Genomic DNA, 19,975 nt, shown 5'->3' with positions numbered 1-19,975 from the left:
TGACAAGATTTTTTGTGTTTTAGTATTCATATAAAATTATATTTTTTAAAGTTGTTTACCCTGAAACTGCTGTAAATCTCAAAAAAATAATAGATATAAAAAAAAAGTAGTGTGAAATTAAACTGAAATAAAACAAAACCAAGAAGTTAGAAAGCATCAACAGTTAGAAGTGAAAGTGAAATGTCAGCTCGAAACGCAGGTACCCAATTCAGGAAGGCTTCAATACCAGTGAAAGAAGAGAAGACTTCAAAAGATTTCCTCAGATCAGACTTAAACTGAGGAAAACAATTACGCTGGAAAGTACTGCGATCTTGAATTGACCCTCTACGCAAAATTAGCCTGCCCAGATTTTTAATTTCCCTGCCTGGATTTTTAATCTCCCTCGTTGTCAGAAATGGAACATTATTTTCTTGCGGAATCACGACGGAGAATTTTTTCTCCAGTGCTAACTCTATGGGATTAATGGATTCCTGCACACAAGTTGGTACATATGAGGGAACTCTCTTTTCTTGTGAAAACTGGTACAAAACATTGGTTTCTTCAACTGTTGAATAAGAAATCAGTAAGTCCTAACAAAGAAGCATTTTCTTTGTATTTCCAGATTGAAATAAAATGATGTCAGATAAGAAGCTGCTTCTACATGTTACTGTAAACTCTACAAGTTTCATCAAAGAAAACACACAAACCAAGAATACATTGATTAATATAAAAAATTAAGTACCACCACCAAGAAATTCAATGTATTCTTGACTGTAAGGAAAACTGGTATTCATCTATCATTACATCCAAATCATCTCACAGTTTTAAACTTTGAATTTGAGTTCTAATGCTCATTGCATATTGGTAGATATTGTTCAATTTTTTTTTTAAAAAGAAATGATAAAACATTCAAAATTTACATGCTATTTTCGTATTAAAAAAAAGAGATAATATATAAAAACACACACCTGTTTGTACTTTTTACACTAAACAACACACAAAATGCAAGCACGATAAAACAGAGCTAGGCTTTACCCATTCTGCTCTTTCTTCCCCCTTTCTCCTTGTGTTTTCCCTTGTGGCCATGTTTTCTATGATCTATATAGTAAAGAAGAGATTTTTTAAGTTGGAGTAAGAATCAGCTTAAAGTACTATGATAGATTATGAATAGAGATATCAGAGATAAATTACCAGTACCCAAGAAGAAGGATTTAGGAATTGTAGGGATCATTAAAAATGTTGCCTTTGGTCAGATTGAATCTCAATCTTACTCTAAAGATGAGTAGATGTATGATTTAATAAATATAATGCCTGTTTTTTTAATTTTCAAAATTTATACTTGGCCATAAAATGTACTTGTAAAACAGTAAGTTGTATCAAACTCAGAAACAAAAGATCAAAATTTAGCATTGGAACCAACTAGGATATGATGATAAACATGCAACCATAAGCCTTAAATTCGGTTGAAACATAGGGGTTAATTACAATGACTATTCCAAAGTAAAGAATGTTCAATTCTTTCTAAAGAAATGAAATGCTTATTTAAGAGAATTTAATTGAGACCTCCCATGGATCAAAATCGAAGTTGTATTCTAATGCTAAAATGATTGTATCAATACATGTACTGTGGAATCATTTTTATTTATTGGGGGTCAATGTTTGTGGGTAGCCAAAATTTTCCTGGTTCATGGGAAAGTAAATTTCATTGGTAGCAGGCTTAGGATAATATTGATACATATCAAGCAAATGCCTTTGTTTGTGGGGATGAAAGGTTATCCACGAAAGAAAGGAACATTGGTCCCCCACAAACAATGATGATTCCACAGTATGTCCCAACAGCCAGATGTCAGATACAGAGAATGCCACTGACCAATCTCCTCCTCTTCCTCCATCACTGGCTCCTCCTTGGCAGTGGTTTCCTCAGTGGCATCCCCTTGTGAGGGGGGCAAGTGCTCCTCAGGTGGGGGTGGTGGTTTTTTGTGATTATCAAGAGGTTCATAATTGTTAAATGAAGTTTCAGGCACATGAGCACGAGGTCGGCTGTTTTTGGCTGAAATGTACATTTATTAAGCATGTTTCTCATTCATAACAAATTTTTTGTAATTTCAATTTTCTTTTATAAAAGTTAGCACAACATTAAGATACATAATAACAGATATGTTTTCTCCAAACTAACTGAAATAACACATAACTTAAACTTTTCACTGAATTATCAACTTGATCTATTAATTATTCATCATACTGAAAAGGGGAAACAGTAATTACATTTAATGACCAAAATGCATGCAATCAATGAAATTTATTACTTAATAAAATTTTGATACAAGTAATATGGTGCAAGTATATTTTTGGAAGCATTTTGTGCAATAAATCGTATATATGTTATAATAATGTAATATAACACTGCTTAATTCTAAATAATGCATAAACATTTCCATATTAATGATCTTGATTGAATACATGAAGCCTTTCAGCATGCTTTTAAAGCAAAATTGACAGCAAATCATGCAAATGAATTTATATTCTCTGAAATTATTAGTAAATGAAAAGGCCAATTCAATTCTTATATTACAGTGTAATACATGTATTAATTTAAATATCTATATGAGGTTTTGACATGTTCATGCATCTACAAAATTTCTAGAGGATCCTATAGCATTTAAAAAAATTTGTCTGAAATTCTAAAGAAGTGGAAAAAGGATTGATAGACTAATTTAAAAGGAGATGCCCAGGGTAACTAGGTGAACTTTACAGTATAGGTAAAATGGGAAGGAACTAAAACATCATCCTTTAGACCCAGCCATCAGAGGGGACAATTGTTGTTCAAATACCTGGAAGTTCCTTATATAGTTTTTACTAAGATTTACAGCAGAAATAAAGGCACAGTTACTGTGGAATCATTAGATTTCGTGGTGGCTCAATTTTCGTGGAATTCGTGGGTACCTCTCATCCACGAACTAACATCCTCCACGAATTTATAAATTAGGGTAATATAGTCATATTTCCTTTGTAGGTTTTAGAGAATACACGAAATTACGTCCCCACGAACCAATAAAATTTAAGCAATCCACGAAAATTGGCCCCCACGAAATTTAATGATTCCACAGTAAATCAAATTCACAACAAAGTATATAAACTACCCTCCAGCATCACAAAGTCATAATACATGTAATTCCTAAATGTAAAGAGATACTACATGTATTATAAAAACAGACAGGACTTCACATATTTCAATCTTCATCACCATTTAGTTTTACTATCTTGTATTTAGGTATTATTTTGATTATAACAAATCCAAATCACATGCTAACTTTTGACACCCATGCTACCCGGTACAGTAATGTGACGTACAGATACAACATTCATGCAATAGTATATGACCTTAACAAGGAGTTCCCATTGGTTTGGTGAGTAAGGGGTCATTGCCATGGTTACAGGATAGAGAGGTTAGTAAGGGAGCTTACCATGAGTATATTGTTCATCAAAAGGGTTAGGGTGCTGACGAATGGAATTACCTGATTTGTCTCCCTGTAAGAACAACAGCATCATTAATATTCATATTTATATAATCAGCCTTAAATTGAGGATATAAACCACAGAACAGAACAAAACAAAAAAATCAAATTTATTTTTCTGTCGTGCAAATTGTGTGAGGGTGTGAGCAGCATGCAATGCAACAATGTGTCATCTAATTTGTTATTTCTGAAACCAATTGTCATGCAAGCCTAGAGTGTTGTGTCCTTGGTTCTCAAGGACCTTGGATTAATAATTTGTTTTGATTACTGTACTTTAATAATGGAGGGAAAAAGTCCAAGACTCTCTGGTCTAAAATATGTTTCTAACTTAAAATTGTTACTTTCCAGACAAAAGCCATCATGGAAAGAAATGTTGAGATTTCCAAACAGTTCTGCTTTCATCAATTATCCATTATTGTAAAAAAAATATCTGATCTAGCTAGTTTAAACATTGCCAATAATCATAGTAAAAATTGAATATGTATCAGAGGCATAATCTTGGACTTCATTCCAAATGTAAGTATTCATTTTCTGAAAAAATGTCCAAAAAATGGCATCCTTGGGAACCAGGGAAAGACTATAGTCTGTAAGATTTTAATACTCTGAAATAAAAGCAGTAAATGGAGGTTTTATGCATATCTATTATGGCTTTAAAGTCTGAATTAAAATATGTCAGAATACATCTTAAATCTTATGTATTATAATAATTGTTTACCATAAACAAAATTCTGAAGCACCTATAATACAGGGGTGCTTCAAGGATCTATGCTATTCTGGGAACAACCTATCTAATACATGTACTTAAAAGATTACATATTTCTATTATATCTAGAAATACAGGTGTATAATTGTACACATGTTTATTTTCTCTATTGATAGATTCAAATTAAGCAGAATTAATTGTCCATAAAATTTTATAAATTAAAGGATAATCTTGTTGAAGAGAGTTCCTAGCATTTAAGGGATGTGAAGGACGATGGTTTAATATACACCAATTAAATGTCAACATTATAATAACAAGCAGCTAGAATTAGCGATGGTTTTAAGTTGGTAGTCTATAAATCTAGTGGGTAAGCACATGGATCGAGAGCCAGTCGTACAGCACACGGTTAGGGTCGCCGACATGCATCCTATACCTGCAGGATAAAAGTGTGGGTCAGGGAGTCCTGGATGAGAACAAGATTGGGGTTGATCTGGTCTCGCCGGATGGCCAGTTTGTGGCGGTAACACAATCTGCCTGTTACTGGGTAGGCAGGCTGCTACAACAAGGAACCAATGGACATCATCCAACAACATCACCACAAGCCACGAGGAAAGCTTACTCGGCCACGGAGCAGCCATATTACAGGGTCTTATTGATACGACACAGGTTTGTATAATGTGTGTATATATATATGTGTCCACTATTAATAACAAACACCCTCCACCGTTATTTGAGACAATGATATAATCTATCATCTATACATGTATGATATTATTGCATCACAAGTGTGAGCTAAAGATATAAAAGAAAACAAGACAAACTTCAAACTACATACAAATAAGTGAAGACACTGTGAATAAAATCAGGTGAATCTAAAAACTGTTCACATAGAACTCTGATTGTTAAAAGAAAAGTCCAGAGGAATTTATGGAATTTAATATCAAAATTTCTATCATACAAAATGTGCTCGTTGATAGCTTATTCATTTGGATCCAATAATGATATCAACTTTAAAATTTCCATGAGACAAAAGCCGGGCGATCAGAATTAAAAAACTATTTTTTATTACTTATTACTTTTTGACTGCGTCATCAAATCTCTATATGTAAGATCTAATACAACAGTAAGGTGAGGTGCAGTGCACGGTGCTCTTACATGTCTACGTGCCTGGGTGAGCACATCCTGCTGCCTCTGTTGTGCTGCGGACACCTCCAGGATGTGCCTCTGGGTGGGCTGTCTAGACATGGGGATGCTGGCCTGGTGGCTGATCTGGGACCGCACGATCTCGTCGATGGTCGGATCCGCTGTCAAAAGGAAAGCACATATCTAGTCCACTGACCTATATTTGAATTGTTTTCACATTGCAACTGATTTTTCTGACAATTTGAAAATATATGTCATATTAAATTTCGCTTTTTCTATGTTTATGATTTTCCCCCCTTGGTGGTGTTTTTAGCACAAAAGCATTCAAATTGCTATAATATTAAAAAACATGTGTAACACATTCATTATAATTTCAAAGGTTTCAAAATTCAAACATCTTTAACATTATTTTTCAATGATATGATTATACATTTAAATAATTTAACACAGATTCATCTTGTTAAAATAATACAGCAGATTGATCTTCTGCAAACTGGTTCAAATACTGATTAGTAAGCATGTATAACTTTAAACTTCAACAAGTCTTGAGTCACAAGATTTGAATTCCTACAAGAAAAAAAAAGTTCAAAATACATGTACACATATGAACGAAACAAGATCTAGCAAACAAATGTCAGCAAAAAAAGGTTCAGGTTTTCAGAAGCAAAGATGACATGGATTTAATTCTTTGACAGATTTTTATCAAAAACTAGTTTGGTAAACAAAAAATGTTTTGATTGCAATAGAATACAAGTGCTATAATAATGAAGAGCTCATCAAAAAAGATTGGAACAGTATAAATTATACATTACGGTACATCAAGATTACAATATGCCAGCGAATCTATAAATTAGCATGCCCAAGACAGATATGTTCTGTAATGTACCTAACATAATGAGGAAGAAATTTTCAAAGCATTTTGAAAGCCAGTTTTAATGATAGTGGTCCTTTATATAAAGTAATATTTGGTGAATCCAAAAGTTCCTGGTTTGGAGAAATTTAGTCCCAAAATTGATACCAGTATTTAAAGCAGAAGTAACCATATGTACAAACAGCACCAATATGTTCTTTCATAATTTTTCACAGTAAAATTTATTTTGAAAATATTGATATCATTGCTGTGGAATCCTGGGATTACAGAGGATAAATTTGAAATTTTATTTTAAAGCCATATTTTTACTCACAAAATTGATTTTTTTAATATAAAAACCTGTTACTAATTTTCTTTTTATTCACAAAATCTCTAAACAAGTTACGAGTCCACAGTACTTGAGAGAATTTTTTATATATTGACTACATGCATGCAAACATGCATAAATAAATATACAAAAATAGTATTTGTACATGTGCTTACTTTTGTTTTCATATGCACAATAGTTCTCTACACAAAACTACACATGAACACATGGTGAAAATTGAAAGAACTATAAGCTAGTCTAATAATGAACTACATGTACAGAGGGTCTTACGGAAATTGCTTCTCCTAGATTTATGTATCCTGTCTTTCCAAACTTTAACAAAGGTATTTCCTACAACTATAAACAAGCAAGTCTTCTCCTGAATATATCAACCAAAACAAAAAACAAAAAAGCACACATAACATTTGCAAAACAGGGTAACGTTCAGGAAATGAATTGGTAAAAATTCTAATTTACAGTAAATGATTTTTTTTTTATTTCAAATAAAAACTACAAAACCAAATTCATGAATACAGAATAATTGAGAACTTGAAAAACAAAATGTGAGTGCTACCATCTTAAAACTTAAAAAATAGGTTTTGCAATGGAAATGCAGATGGAGACAAGATAAAGAATTCCCATGAAGTGATATCATAAACATGCATCAATTGTATTTTTTCAGTCTACTTAGACACTTGTGAATATTTTATGAAAACCCACTGTAGGACTGCTTTCTAATTATCTACAAAGACTCTACGAGGGAAATCTGGCCTCATATTGTTGCAAACCAGAAGGAAATTCCAACAGAAAACCAATTTCACCAGTAGTATCACCAAGAACCTTCTACTGATGCTTTTACTCCAATCTACATATTCAAGTACAACAACATCAACAGCCTAACTATTCCATATCAACCCCCAACCTTCTCTCACCTGGGACAGGTAATGGTCAAATAGGTGGACACACTGCTAACATTCATACAATACAGATGTTAATATCTATACATACATAACCATTTAGATAATTAACTGTTTAGGTTCTGTAATCTTTGCATTTTTATTATCTAATATACCATATATTACAATGAAAATTTAGATAAAAGGAATTTTAAATCGTTTCTGAAATATTAAACCTTATTACTGTATACATGGTTATTTTCGCCCCGTGTAATTTTCGCTCTTTTACACTTGCAAACGGTTTCACCCCATTTTGAATTTGTCAAGACACAGTTGTGTTTAAAAAGAAATAATTGAATACATTGATGTTCGCCCAGTCTTAAATCCGCTTGCTGACAACTAGGGCGAAAGGGACGAAAATAAAACGGGGGCGAATATTTCCCTGTATACAGTATTGTGATATACCACAGTTACATTAAAGTGAGTGCTCATGATACAGTGTCTTCATTTTTTTACTATGCCATGGTGGATTTAATTCTGAAACAGAATTCATTGCATCTGCTGGTCTCTTATATATGGTGTCTTCATGCAAAGATTTCAGCCAATATTCAATTAAATTGAAATAATAAGAAATTTCAGATTTACAGGATATTTTCATTTGGAGTGGTGTCTATTAATTAATTTTTTAACAAATTGTATGCAATAGCATAAAAAGCCCCCAAGTAAAGCACCAGCAGACAATATGATTTTGCCTTACAAGTTTTTCCTGTTACTGGAGTTGTGCATATCTAATATTCTGGCAACAGACACAATATCACATACATATATGGCGCTGCAATCTTTTTGTAGACTACTATGGGACCAATAATCATTTCTTAATTAATGAGATGATAAAATCTTGCAATTATGAAATAATTTCCAAGGTTTGATCTTTAACAATAAGTACAAATCTCAAACAGATAACTGTTAAAAAAAGTGATAAATAAATCAAATGTATAAAAATTTGTGAAATTATTGTTAAATTTGCATACAAATTTAGACTTGCTATATATAAAACAATACATGTACAAGTAAATCATGTCTCTTTTTGGTGCATTAAATTTCAATTTTAAAGTTAAATGCTGTTACAATTTTATTGCATGGTGATGTATATGAATTGTTTCCAGTTTGAGACCTGTATATTTGTATATTTGGGTGTGTGCCTGTTGCAGGTGATGCTAGTTTAATCCCCACCACAACCAGTGATACTACCTCCAGCCTGCTGGCCCCCCTTAAGCAGGAGTTGGGGGGTCACAAGGGCATCAAATGGCCCTGAATATGCCATGGAAGTCACAACACTGTCCGTCACTCTCAGATCGGGGGTATGAGTAAGGGACACCTCAGAAGCAACAACTAAAAGATTGCATAGTCACAATTGATGCTGCAGCTCTCAATTCACCAGTGATCTGAACACTAATTCTTGTGTTAAATCTACTTTTCTACTTATAACACACCAAATCTAAAATCATTCAATTTGTACAAATTACAATATTTTGCTACAAATAAAACAACAACAATACCATCACATGTAACACAAACAGTGCACAAAACGACAACACAACACGCAAAAGCTCGGTGAAAGAGGATGGGTGGGCCGAATTTGGTTGAATGGATAAGCTGTTTTGATATGATTACGGTCTTGGTATGACTAGAAGCCCATGCATTTCTTACATTCCTCACAAGTGCAAATCATGCTCTCTTTCCAATGAAATATGTATCATTTTAAAACATTCATCATTTGGGGGAAAAATAAAATGAGCAGAAATGTCCATCATTGACAAATTCTATAAAATCAAAATTGTCAAGTTTGTTTGCGTGTTATTTGTTTTTGTTTTTGTTTTTTTACTTCAGTGAAAGAGAACTGATTACAGATTTGTTGGTCTCTGTCACCTGTGAGATGAAATGGGAACAAGCTACCTGCAGGCATCCCTAACAGTTTTGCAATAATCTCATCCTGATTTTTTGGACGAAATGGTTTGAGAATTTTGGGTCGTCCTCTTATCCCATGAAGTAACCAATCTGGATCTATCATCAAAAATTGACAAAACTAGAGCAGAGCTCGTGGCAAAGCCCCGAGTAGGTCTTCCGTTGTTGCTGCGAGTTGAAAATATATGTTATATGGTGTCAAACGATTATAATGACTATACTTTCAGTTCTGCTTTTGTTATAAAAACGTGTTGTGATTGAAAGCCTGTATATAAAACGTGTTTTGAAAAAAGAAAGGAAGAAAATATTTTAGGAAAACTATTTGTCGAGCAGAGTTTATGTAATCGTTTCAAACATTCTTTAAAAAATGAGATGTTTAATGGCGAGTTAAATTTTCAAAGGGTAGCAAGCATTGTTATAAACAGTATGTACTCGTGATTCATGTCAGGAAGTGTATTTCTTTTTTTAACTAAACCCGCCTACAAAACACGTAAACTTTTCTCAAAGATAACTTCTATATTAAAATATTTCTAAATTTTTTGAAGACTATGTGCAAGTTTAGAATTGCGTGCTGACAAAATTTACAGACCCTAAAACGTACTACTACACCAAAAAAGCGTGCGGCCTACGTGCGAGAAACGTTTCGTGTAAACCTTTTAGAGTTTCATGTAAACCGTTTAGCGTTTCGGGCAAAGCGTGCGAGAACCGTGTGAAATGTTCATCAGATTTCATTCGGAACTCTCTGACAAGTTAATTGTTTCAAAATGGCGCCCGTGTTTTACATTACTTTAACAAAATTGAACGAATTTTTAACAAACAAAAGAAAGGTATATGTATTAAAAGACGACTAGTTACAGAGTACATGTATATCTAACGTTTTCATGCGATGTTTCAGTACTGAAACAATATTAAAATTCGCTATACATAAAAAATATTAAATACAGTTAGTGAAACATGATTTCTATTGGAACAAACCTAAATCAACTTTAACTTGCACGATCATGTTTTGATAGGCATGTATTTTTATTATTTATTTACATCGATAACTCCTACTGATAACTCTTACTGAGACCATTCGGCTTTGTACAAACATCACACATAACCTCGGACATCGGGTGAGACCTGCACCTGGCTGAACCTGTCAATCAAACTCTGTGTATTTGTTTTCATTGGATGGTCAGGCGTCTCTCTTTTGTCAAAAGCCAATGGAAAATTAATGACTTCAAGGTAATCGGAATCAGTATTTGATGAAGCACACAATTTAAATGATAGAACATTTATTAATTATTTGAACAAAATTAAATGTAAACATAGAGAGGAAATTAAAAAAAATTATTATTATGGGAATCTATACGCATGGTACTCAATTCAAATAGATTATATTATGATTTTATTATTTTATGTAGTAAAATCACCCTTCCAACTGTTACTCAATTACATAACAATTGATGACCTGGGGCTATAAATGTTCTGAGCTGTGTGCGCTGAAGCGACACAAGATTCTCGGTCGCATGCGGCAATTGAATTAACACAGACTGGCCGAATAAACAAAGGGGTGGGAAAGTGAAACAAAATGTTACACATATGAAGAATCCACCAAAAATGATTTTCGACTGATCTTGTTATCTTTTCTCCAATTAAAAAAAAAATCCAGCGCGAGCACCTGTCAGCGGGGCGGGAGGAAAGGGGGGGGGGGGGGGGGGCAGCAATGAGTTCGCTTCCACAATGAAACTACAGAAGTGATTAATATGTGACCGATAGAATCTAATCTAAAGTTGTTTAAACTCATGTGAATATTTCTTAAAATAATAATCGAATGCCTCAATTCAGGGCATTCCTTTAGCTATTCCTCGTGCTAGCCCCTACCGCAAACATGGAACTTTGATTATAAATTGATTTCATGTTTAAACTACCTTGTACGCTATCGTATAAATCAATGCTTAATCAACTGTACAAGTAAAATCAATTTATATTTTCGTCTTAAACCAATATAATAGTTGAAAACATAATAAAATATAGTTGTGTCCGTGCAAAATATGAAACATAAACGCGTCATAAGGTACATGTAGAAGAATACGAACCGACGGCGGATCACTTATCCACTCGCGCCGGATCTCCTCAGCCATGTGCGACGGATGATCATCATTTAAAGGTTTAATATTTGAAGGGGGGGGGGGTGTTGATTTAAAACATTAATTGTACAGTTTTTAAAGTACTTTAATTACCTGAACAAACGAACCATTAGTTTATGTCTAACGATTTTTCCGATTTGGAGTAATATCGTTCATTAATATTCATTTACAGTCAAATATTTAATTAAATATATATACAAGTAGGACAAACTTTTATAACATAAAATTAAAACAGTTCTTGTATATACGGCTATATTAACTCAAACACGTTCATATGCATGTAAGTGTAAGTCGCGGTGTGCGAATCAACCACTTACCGCTAGGTAATGCAGCCGGGGCTGATCTCCTCGGCCGTGGACGAAGAATAGATTACGTAAAGGTACAACGCACAGAAACGCACAGCTCAGAACCAAGGAAGATTTGAAAAGTTTGCAGTATAATGACCCTACTCTATCAAATAGAAGTTATATATTTTAAACTTAAACCCCACAATTGATCTATGTCTATTATTGCTTTAGAGAATGACATTGCTTTTATTAATTAAATGAACTATTTCTTACTTGACATCCACTCGTTTAATCCACAAAAGATTTTGTGTAATCAAAACTAAAACAATTCTTGAGTTCGCGGCTAAATAAACTCATATATGAGAGACGCAACTCTCGTGTATTAGATAACCGCTGACCACTAGGTAGTCCAGCCGCGAGCATGGTAACCGATTTTCTCGGCCGCAGGCAAGGGAGAGCTTACGTAATGGTACACACACACATGCAGCTCTGATTCAAGGTAGATTTTAAATGTATGGAGTTAATAACTAAAATGTAATGCACAGAGTTTTTTAATTCCAAATTTTGTGGTTTACTAGAAAAGAAAAAGAATGTTTTGTTTTCCAATTGCCGTTTTTAATGATTGTGCACTGTAAGAACTTAACAACAATGACTTTAACTCCGAAAGGAAAAGCTTATACTCCAACAACAACAAATATTCTTATGAATTAATGCCTCCTGTATAAACCAGCATACTTTCTGCGGCAACTTTATGCCAGTTGTACGCACAAAGACTTTCGTTAACTTGTCAAATGAAAACAGGTAAATGTCAACATGTAAAGCTTTTTACACTCATACTACACAAATCACTTACAAAATAACATTGTTACGACCTTTATGAGATCCCAACAAGCAACTTTTCCAGCGACAGCCATATCAAAATCCTAACCGTTTTTGAGTTATTAAGCAAAAACTTTTAGAGGCTATTGGCCCTTAATAAAAGGGGCCAGCCCTTTTTTATTGGTGTTAAATGAAAGCCCTTGATATTCTGCACAATTTTTATTCTACATGTCTTTACAAAATATTTTTCGTTAAAAAGATATAAAGGAAAATATGTCTAAATTTTTGCACTTTTTGGAATCCTGTTTTTTGACCCCCTACCTTTTCCTAAATAAAAAACGTAATCTAAAAACAAAAACTAATGTGCACCACTACAATGTCTCTGCTATTCAAATTCGTTGGATTCCCATTCCCTGCTATCATAGTCTCGGAGCCTTTGTCTGGAAACCAAAGGCCCTAAAAAAATTTAAAAGGGGAATAACTCGTTACCGGAAAGGGAATTCTAACTTTTATGAATTGATGAAGATAGTGTTTTGTAAAGTCCATTAGCCCTGAAAATTTGAGCAAAAACCGTTCAGAAATGAGCACGATATGAAGCCTCAAATTTCGCGTCTAGGAAGAAAAAAAAAAAAAAAAAAATAAGAACTAGAGCAAAGCTCGTTGCAAAGCAACGAGTGGGTCTTCCGGTAATGTCGAAAGTAAAGCTAGAAGTTCCTGTAAAAAGCAGGGCTCTTAAACCAACATAAGAAACTAAGACGAAACAAATCGAATTATTCTTGGTACGAATTAACAAAATCCGAATGATTCCAAGTACGAATTAACAAAGCTTATCGATTTCAAGAACGACTTAGCAAATACAAATCCGAATGTGTAAAAGTACGATTCAACAATTATCGAATAATTTTAGGTACCAGTTAATTTAACTCTGAACATAAAACTATTTTCTTAACCAAGAATGTGGAATCAAAATGTCCGGAAAAATCAATTTTTAAACCCCTTTTATCTGTATTGCATCGTCCGATTATAGAACGGATTTCAGTTTTGAATTATGAATAATAAGCTCTTATTTTCTGTTATTATGATTAATAACAAATTATCGCAAAAAATAAGTTATTATGAAAAGTCTTCGTAGCCCCTTTGGCCCCTTATTTGAGGGGTCACTCCTTTTTTCGTGATATCAAATGAAAGGTCTTTTAAATATAAACATATTTTGTTCTACATGTATTCACGAATTGTTGACCGTTCTAGAGATATCCGAACAATTGTGTTGTAGGGGCCGACCCTTAAACTCCTTACCAGGGCCACCAACATAAATGTTTTAGATACCATATCGTTAAGAACATTATTTTAAGCATTTTTTGTTCTATAATGCATATCAAAATATTTTTTCTTTTCTAGATATTAATGATCAAAGTTTTGGACATATGGCCCCTTGAAATCCCTAATTACGTATCATATGACATATGTATGGTACCGTATAGATAAACAGATGTACAATGAACATTTTTGGTTCTATAATTGATAACAAATTATTTTTCAGTAAAGAGTTATCATAAAAAGAATTTATAGCCCTCTTGGCCCCTTATTTGAGGGGCCAGCCCCTTTTTCTTGATATCAAATAAAAGGTCTTGTAAATATAAACGCATTTTGTTCAACAAGTGTTCAGAAATTGTTGACCGTTCTAAAGATATCTGAACAAATGTTTTTTAGGGGCCGACCCTTAAAATCCTCACTAGGACCACCAAAAAAATTTTTTAGGGAGCATATTGTTAAGAACATTATTTTAAGCATTTTTTGTTCTATAATGCTTATCAAAATATTTCTCCTTTTCTAGACATTTAAGATCAAAATTTCGGACTTTTGGCCCCTTAAAGCCCCTAATTACGTAACATATGACTTAGACATGGTACCGTATAGATAAACAGATGTACTATGAACATTTTTGGTTCTATAATCGATAACAAATTATTTCTCAGTAAAGAGTTATTGCAAAAATACTTTAGAGCCCTTTTGGCCCCTAATTTGAGGGGCCAGCCCCTTTTTCTGAAATCAAACAAAAGATCTAGTTAATCTGAACAACTTTTGCGTTACATGTCTTAACAAAATATTTACACATTAAAAGCTAGGGCCGAAAATGTGCGAAAATTTCGTGAAAAAAATTGGTGCCAATTTTCGAGCTCGCGCGAGCTTCGCCGCCTTGCGCATTTTTCAAAATATAAAATAAATAGGATCATCTACAAACATTCATCTACTATCCCTGAAAGTTTCATATTTCTATCGCAATTAGTTTTTGAGAAGTTACGTGGACAAAATGGTCCTTAAAAAATCACTAAATCCTCAAAATCTCAAACCGGAAGTGACGTCATCGGCCAGAAATTTTATAATATCAAATTCGTTTGATGCTCAATACGTCCTGTAAATTTCATGCAAATCAGTCAAGTAGTTCACGAGAAATAGAGTTCGAAAAAAGTCAGAAAAAAAATAAAAAATAAAATAATAACTAGAGCAAAGCTCGTTGCAAAGCAACGAGTAGGGTCTTCCGTTAATGTCGGAAGTAAAGCTGGAAGTTCCTGTAAGAAGCAGAGCTCTTAAACCAATAACAAGAGTAACTTAAATATAAAAGATGAAAAAAAATCGAATTATTCCTGGTACGACTTAACAAAATACGAATGATTTTTAGTACGACTTAACAATCACCTTTCCGATTTCAAGAACGACTTAACAAAAAAAATCCGAATGTGTTGAAGTACGACTTAACAATTATTTTTGGTACGAGTTAATTTTACTTTAAACATAACGCTATTTTTTAAACCAAGGACGCGGAATCAAAATTTCCGGAAAAAAATAATTTTTTAACCCTGATATCTCTGTAATGCATCGTCCGATTTTAAAACGGGTTTCGGTTTTAAATTAAGCTTAATAAAAGCTTCTTTGCTGCTTGATGATTATTATCAAATTATTGGTCAGAAAAGAGTTATTATGAAAAGACTTAGTAGCCCTTCTGGCCCCTAATTTGAGGGGTCAGCCCCTTTTTCTTGATATCAAATAAAAGGTCTCGCTAATATAAACATATTTTGTTCTACAAGTGTTCATGAATTGTAAACCGTTCTCGAGATATCTGTACAAATGCATTTTAGGGGCCGACCCTTTAACCCCTTACCGGGGCCACTTACAACAAAATTTTTGGTATCATATTGTTAAGAACATTATTTTGAAGAACTCTTGTTCTACATTGCTTTTAAAAATAGTTCTCCTTTTTCAGATATTAATGATCAGAGTTTTGAGTTCTGGCCCCTTGAAACCCCTAATGACGTAATATATGACTTAGGTATGGTAATGTATAGATTAAAAGCTGTACAATGAACATTTTTGCTTCTATAATTAATAACAAAATATTGTTCAGTAATGAGTTATTGTAAGAAGACATTAGAGCCCTCTTGACCCCTAATTTGAGGAGCCAGCCCCTTTTTCTTGACATCAAATGAAAGGTCTTGTAAATATAAACATATTTTGTTTTACAAGTGTTCACAAAATGTTTACCGTTCTTGAGATATCTGTACAAATGTGTTTTAGGGGCCGACCCTTTAACTCCTAAATGGAGTCATAAACAAAAACATTTAAGGTAGCATATTGTACAAAACATTATTTTGAATAACTTTTGTTCTACATTGCTTTTCAAAATATTTCTCCTTTTTCAGATATTAACGATCAAAGTTTTGAACTTCTGGCCCCTTGAAACCCCTTATTACGTAATATATGACTTAAGTATGGCACTGTATAGATAAACAGCTGTACAATGAACATTTTTGCTTCTATAATTGATAACAAATTATTGTTCACTAAAAAGTTATTGCAAATAGACTTTAGAGCCCTCTTGGCCCCTAATTTGAGGGGCCAGCCCCTTTTTCTTGATATCAAATAAAAGCCCGTGCAAATTGAAACAGCTTTTACATTACATGTTTTAACAAAATATTTATACGTCAAAAGATATTACGGAAAATGTGCGAAAATTTTGTGAAAAAATATGGTGCTAATTTTCAGGTTCAGGCGAGCTTCTAGGCCTTGCGCATTTTTCGCAATTGGAAGCATGGAGGGAAATCTACAGACATTCATCTACAATCCCTGCAAATTTCAAGCTTTTATCATGATTAGTTTCAGAGGAGATGCGTGGACAAAATGACCCTTAAAAATTTACAATATCGTCCATATCTGAAACCGGAAGTGACGTAATCATTTGAAATTTTAATAATCAGTAGCGACATTGATGCTTTATAACTCCTAAAAATTTGGTGTAAATCGGTTGAATAGTTTCTGAGAAATAACGCTCCAAAAAAGTCAGAAAAAGAAAAAAAAGTATAATAATAAAGAAAAAGAAACCGTAGAATAACAAAAGGGTTTTCCGTTGAAAACGGAAAACCCTAATAAGGAAAAGAAACAATAGAATAACAAGAGGGTCTTCCGTCGGAAACGGAAGACCCTAATAATCTTAACCAGCACAATAATAGAAAGGTCTTCCGTTGGAAACGGAAGACCTTAACAACATCAACACTGGTTTTCGCAAAAAATAGTAAAAGGTCATAAATTAAAAGCCTGCTGCCCATAAACTTCATTTTTTTAAGGGATTTTATGCTAAATAATGAATGGAATTTGTTTTCTAAAAGAAAAGCAAATTCATACCTAAAGAGAATGCTGCAGTTATTTATATACATATATAATGAGCAAAAAAAAAGGCAAGTTGTAATCAGCAAGTTAAAGTTTTAGCAGTTGGTAAATTATCTGTAGGACTTGGGAGTTGAAACATCGGCATAATTAGATTATGAGCAGCAAAGTGCATTAGTATAAATGAGAGAACAGCAAGATAAACTGCAATCAAATGAAAGAAAACGTGTTAATGGCGTATTACTTATTGACAATGATATATTTTCCATTAAAAAGCAATGGTATCTGATGGTTTATAGAAATACATGTACACATAAACAGGTATTATTAAAACTGATTGATCCAATTGTTTCCTGTAAAACCCAACCATTTTTAATGATTCATATTTCAAATTAAAATTGGTCATTAAAAAAATATGAATTTGTTTTTTGTAAAAACAATTCAGTAAAAAATGCTTTTCTTATAGACCAATATTAATCGATGCCCAACAATTCACATCAAGCAGCTTTCAACACAATATGTCAAATTATGTTTAAATATGGAGATTTCTGAAGAGTGAAAGGATCTTGGCTTTAATTTCTTCTTGAGAATGAATGCTAATCTATCTATTCCAGCTAGCCTGGAACTTACACTTCCTATTTGATATCACTGGGCCTTGTTCAAATATAGCTAATAACAAAAAACAATCAGCAATACTTTATAAATATTCATCATTTTTCTGCTACATATGAAATGTTGACTGTCAAAATAATTTCAGTAATTCAACTCTATAAATTTTACAAGTATACATATTTTGCTGAAACAAATCATGGTCAAAAGCAACATATAGAAACACATCACACTTGAAGCAAACTCTAAAAGCTGCAAGGCAATTCTAAATGTAACAAGAATAGATAAGACATCAAAAAGTAAAGCAGAAATAGGGGGTGTAACTCACACAGACACAAAAGAGTTAGTTTAAAGGGGGGATATTCTGTTCCTGTTTACCTCCGCTGTTCATGTTTTGTATTTGCTGTGCCATATATTGAGCAGCGAATGTCTGCTCATGGGGGGGGGGGGGCATAATCCTTCCAGATTAAAGGGAATTGTTGGAGACACCTTGTTGCCCGAGTAACGGAAATGTGGAGCTGCTGACGGAGAAAAAAGGCAGAAAAAGAACAATAACATGCTGCGTGATTACACAACGAGTCAGCCGAAGTGTGTCACTCTTCCCATTTCACCATAGAGTATACACCGAGTCAGCAAAGTACAGGTACAAATATTATCAGGTGTGCATCCAGAACTTTTAGATTGTTTATGTAAATAACTTCAAAAAATTTATTGCTCAATATTTAAATTTAAATTTAAATTTTACTTAACTTGCAATTATTAAAAAAAAAGAGTTGTCTAATTTAGAAAATGAGGAGAATTCTATAACGTGTCATTTTTGTGCAAATTACAAAAATCTATAGTGACATATCAAAGGATGTGCAATTTTTACTAAGTTCTGGAGACACTACCAACTCTGGTTCTACAGAATATTTCTTCAAGCACCCACAGAAGAGAAATTCTACCCCAATTTTAATAATAATAATAATTTATTTTCATAAAATTACTTTTTACCCAATTTAATAGAATCAGATGGGAAATTTACATCATCGTGGATGATAAGAGGAAATCCCATAGATATTTATCCGCCCAACATTTAAAAGTTATTAAAATACACAAGCGTATTAGGTAAATTTTCTGTCCTTCAGCTGGGCAATGTATTTATTAATTATCTTTTTATATCGAAAAAGAGAAAAACGTTTGCACTGCTCTCATATATAAGTTTTTAAAACATGCAAAAGCCCCTTTGCCTTTCCCAATTATAAACTAATGTTGTGTTCCTGGTGTAAACTCACTTCAAGAAGATGCTCGTCATTTTGTACATTTTCAAAATAAAAATCTCTTGAACTGGCTTTTTTGCAAAAAACTGACTAAAAACTGTTGTTAAAAAATACAAAAGCAATAAATATGAGGTTTAACATGCTGTTTTGTATGCAAATTACGCATACAAGAGCAGAACAATGCCTTTTGTTATCACTAAAACTGCGCAGCTGTAGACTTCCGTCGTATAATGAACATTTAAACAATTGGAAATTTATGAAAGAAGTGTATTGGTATCTTTTCTACGATCATTTGTTGAAAAAAGGTTGAATCTTGCCTATGTATCTCGCAGCTTTGTCTATTCTAGAAATGGGTCCCGAAAACTGATTTGTCACTATATATTTGTCTTTGTTTATGGAGGTACATTGAGTTTATATTTTCACTGAAAAATATTTGTATGTTTATTATTTAAAACAATTAATTAATTGAACTGCTACCCGTTTTTCAAAAGAAATTATTTTAATCTATACAAATATACTGAAAAAACAAACTTGTTGGTAAAGAGATCTCCGTCAAAGTCCACACGTATTGCTTTTAATTGATTTTTTAATGATGATAAAACGTCAATTGCTTACTAGACCAAGCAAAGACAACATTTTTTCTTGTTCTAGAATAAATTTAATGCCAACTAATAAGAATATGATACTATATTTTAAGACACTGTCACAACATGATGTTCAAAATCCATCCTATTATTCAACAAATGGTTGCAAAGAGGCCCTTGTTACCACCTTTCATATTTTTTCAAATTGTTATATCTTTAATTTAAATCTATAGCGGCACAGTTCTAA

General features: G+C 33.0%; 1 protein-coding gene across 7 annotated transcripts; it reads right to left on the bottom strand.

The window, feature by feature from the left end:
* Window positions 1–18,349, bottom strand: LOC128168896 (uncharacterized). Of its 7 annotated transcripts, XM_052835049.1 has the most exons (9): window positions 18,264–18,326; window positions 9,371–9,478; window positions 6,810–6,875; window positions 5,353–5,501; window positions 4,631–4,753; window positions 3,444–3,507; window positions 1,850–2,029; window positions 1,015–1,077; window positions 1–544 (listed from the first exon to the last, which is right to left on the bottom strand). In XM_052835049.1, exons 1-9 carry the CDS (start codon window positions 18,295–18,297, stop codon window positions 147–149), a joined length of 1,185 nt encoding a protein of 394 aa, XP_052691009.1. In that variant the 5' UTR covers window positions 18,298–18,326; the 3' UTR covers window positions 1–146. The 7 variants fall into 7 exon arrangements, with proteins under 7 accessions (XP_052691009.1, XP_052691010.1, XP_052691012.1 ...); XM_052835050.1 differs by lacking the exon at window positions 9,371–9,478 and having other exon boundaries at window positions 18,264–18,341; XM_052835052.1 differs by lacking the exon at window positions 4,631–4,753 and having other exon boundaries at window positions 3,444–3,503; window positions 5,361–5,501; window positions 18,264–18,324.
* Window positions 18,350–19,975: the final 1,626 nt, after the last annotated feature.

Source organism: Crassostrea angulata, unplaced genomic scaffold, assembly GCF_025612915.1.
Source record: "Crassostrea angulata isolate pt1a10 unplaced genomic scaffold, ASM2561291v2 HiC_scaffold_66, whole genome shotgun sequence".
In the NCBI taxonomy this organism is placed as follows: Eukaryota; Metazoa; Mollusca; class Bivalvia; order Ostreida; family Ostreidae; genus Magallana; species Magallana angulata.
This window is presented reverse-complemented; position numbering and strand designations above follow the sequence as displayed.

Bases quoted from the DNA above. Each gene is read 5' to 3' on its own strand.
- LOC128168896 (XM_052835049.1), bottom strand. From the start codon at position 18,297: ATGGCACAGCAAATACAAAACATGAACAGCGGAG. The intron at 4,754-5,352 runs GTAAGAGCACCG...TCCTTGTTGTAG, and splicing joins TCACCCAGGCACGTAGACAT to CAGCCTGCCTACCCAGTAAC. The intron at 1,078-1,849 runs GTCAGTGGCATT...TTTACTATATAG, and splicing joins GGAGGAAGAGGAGGAGATTG to ATCATAGAAAACATGGCCAC.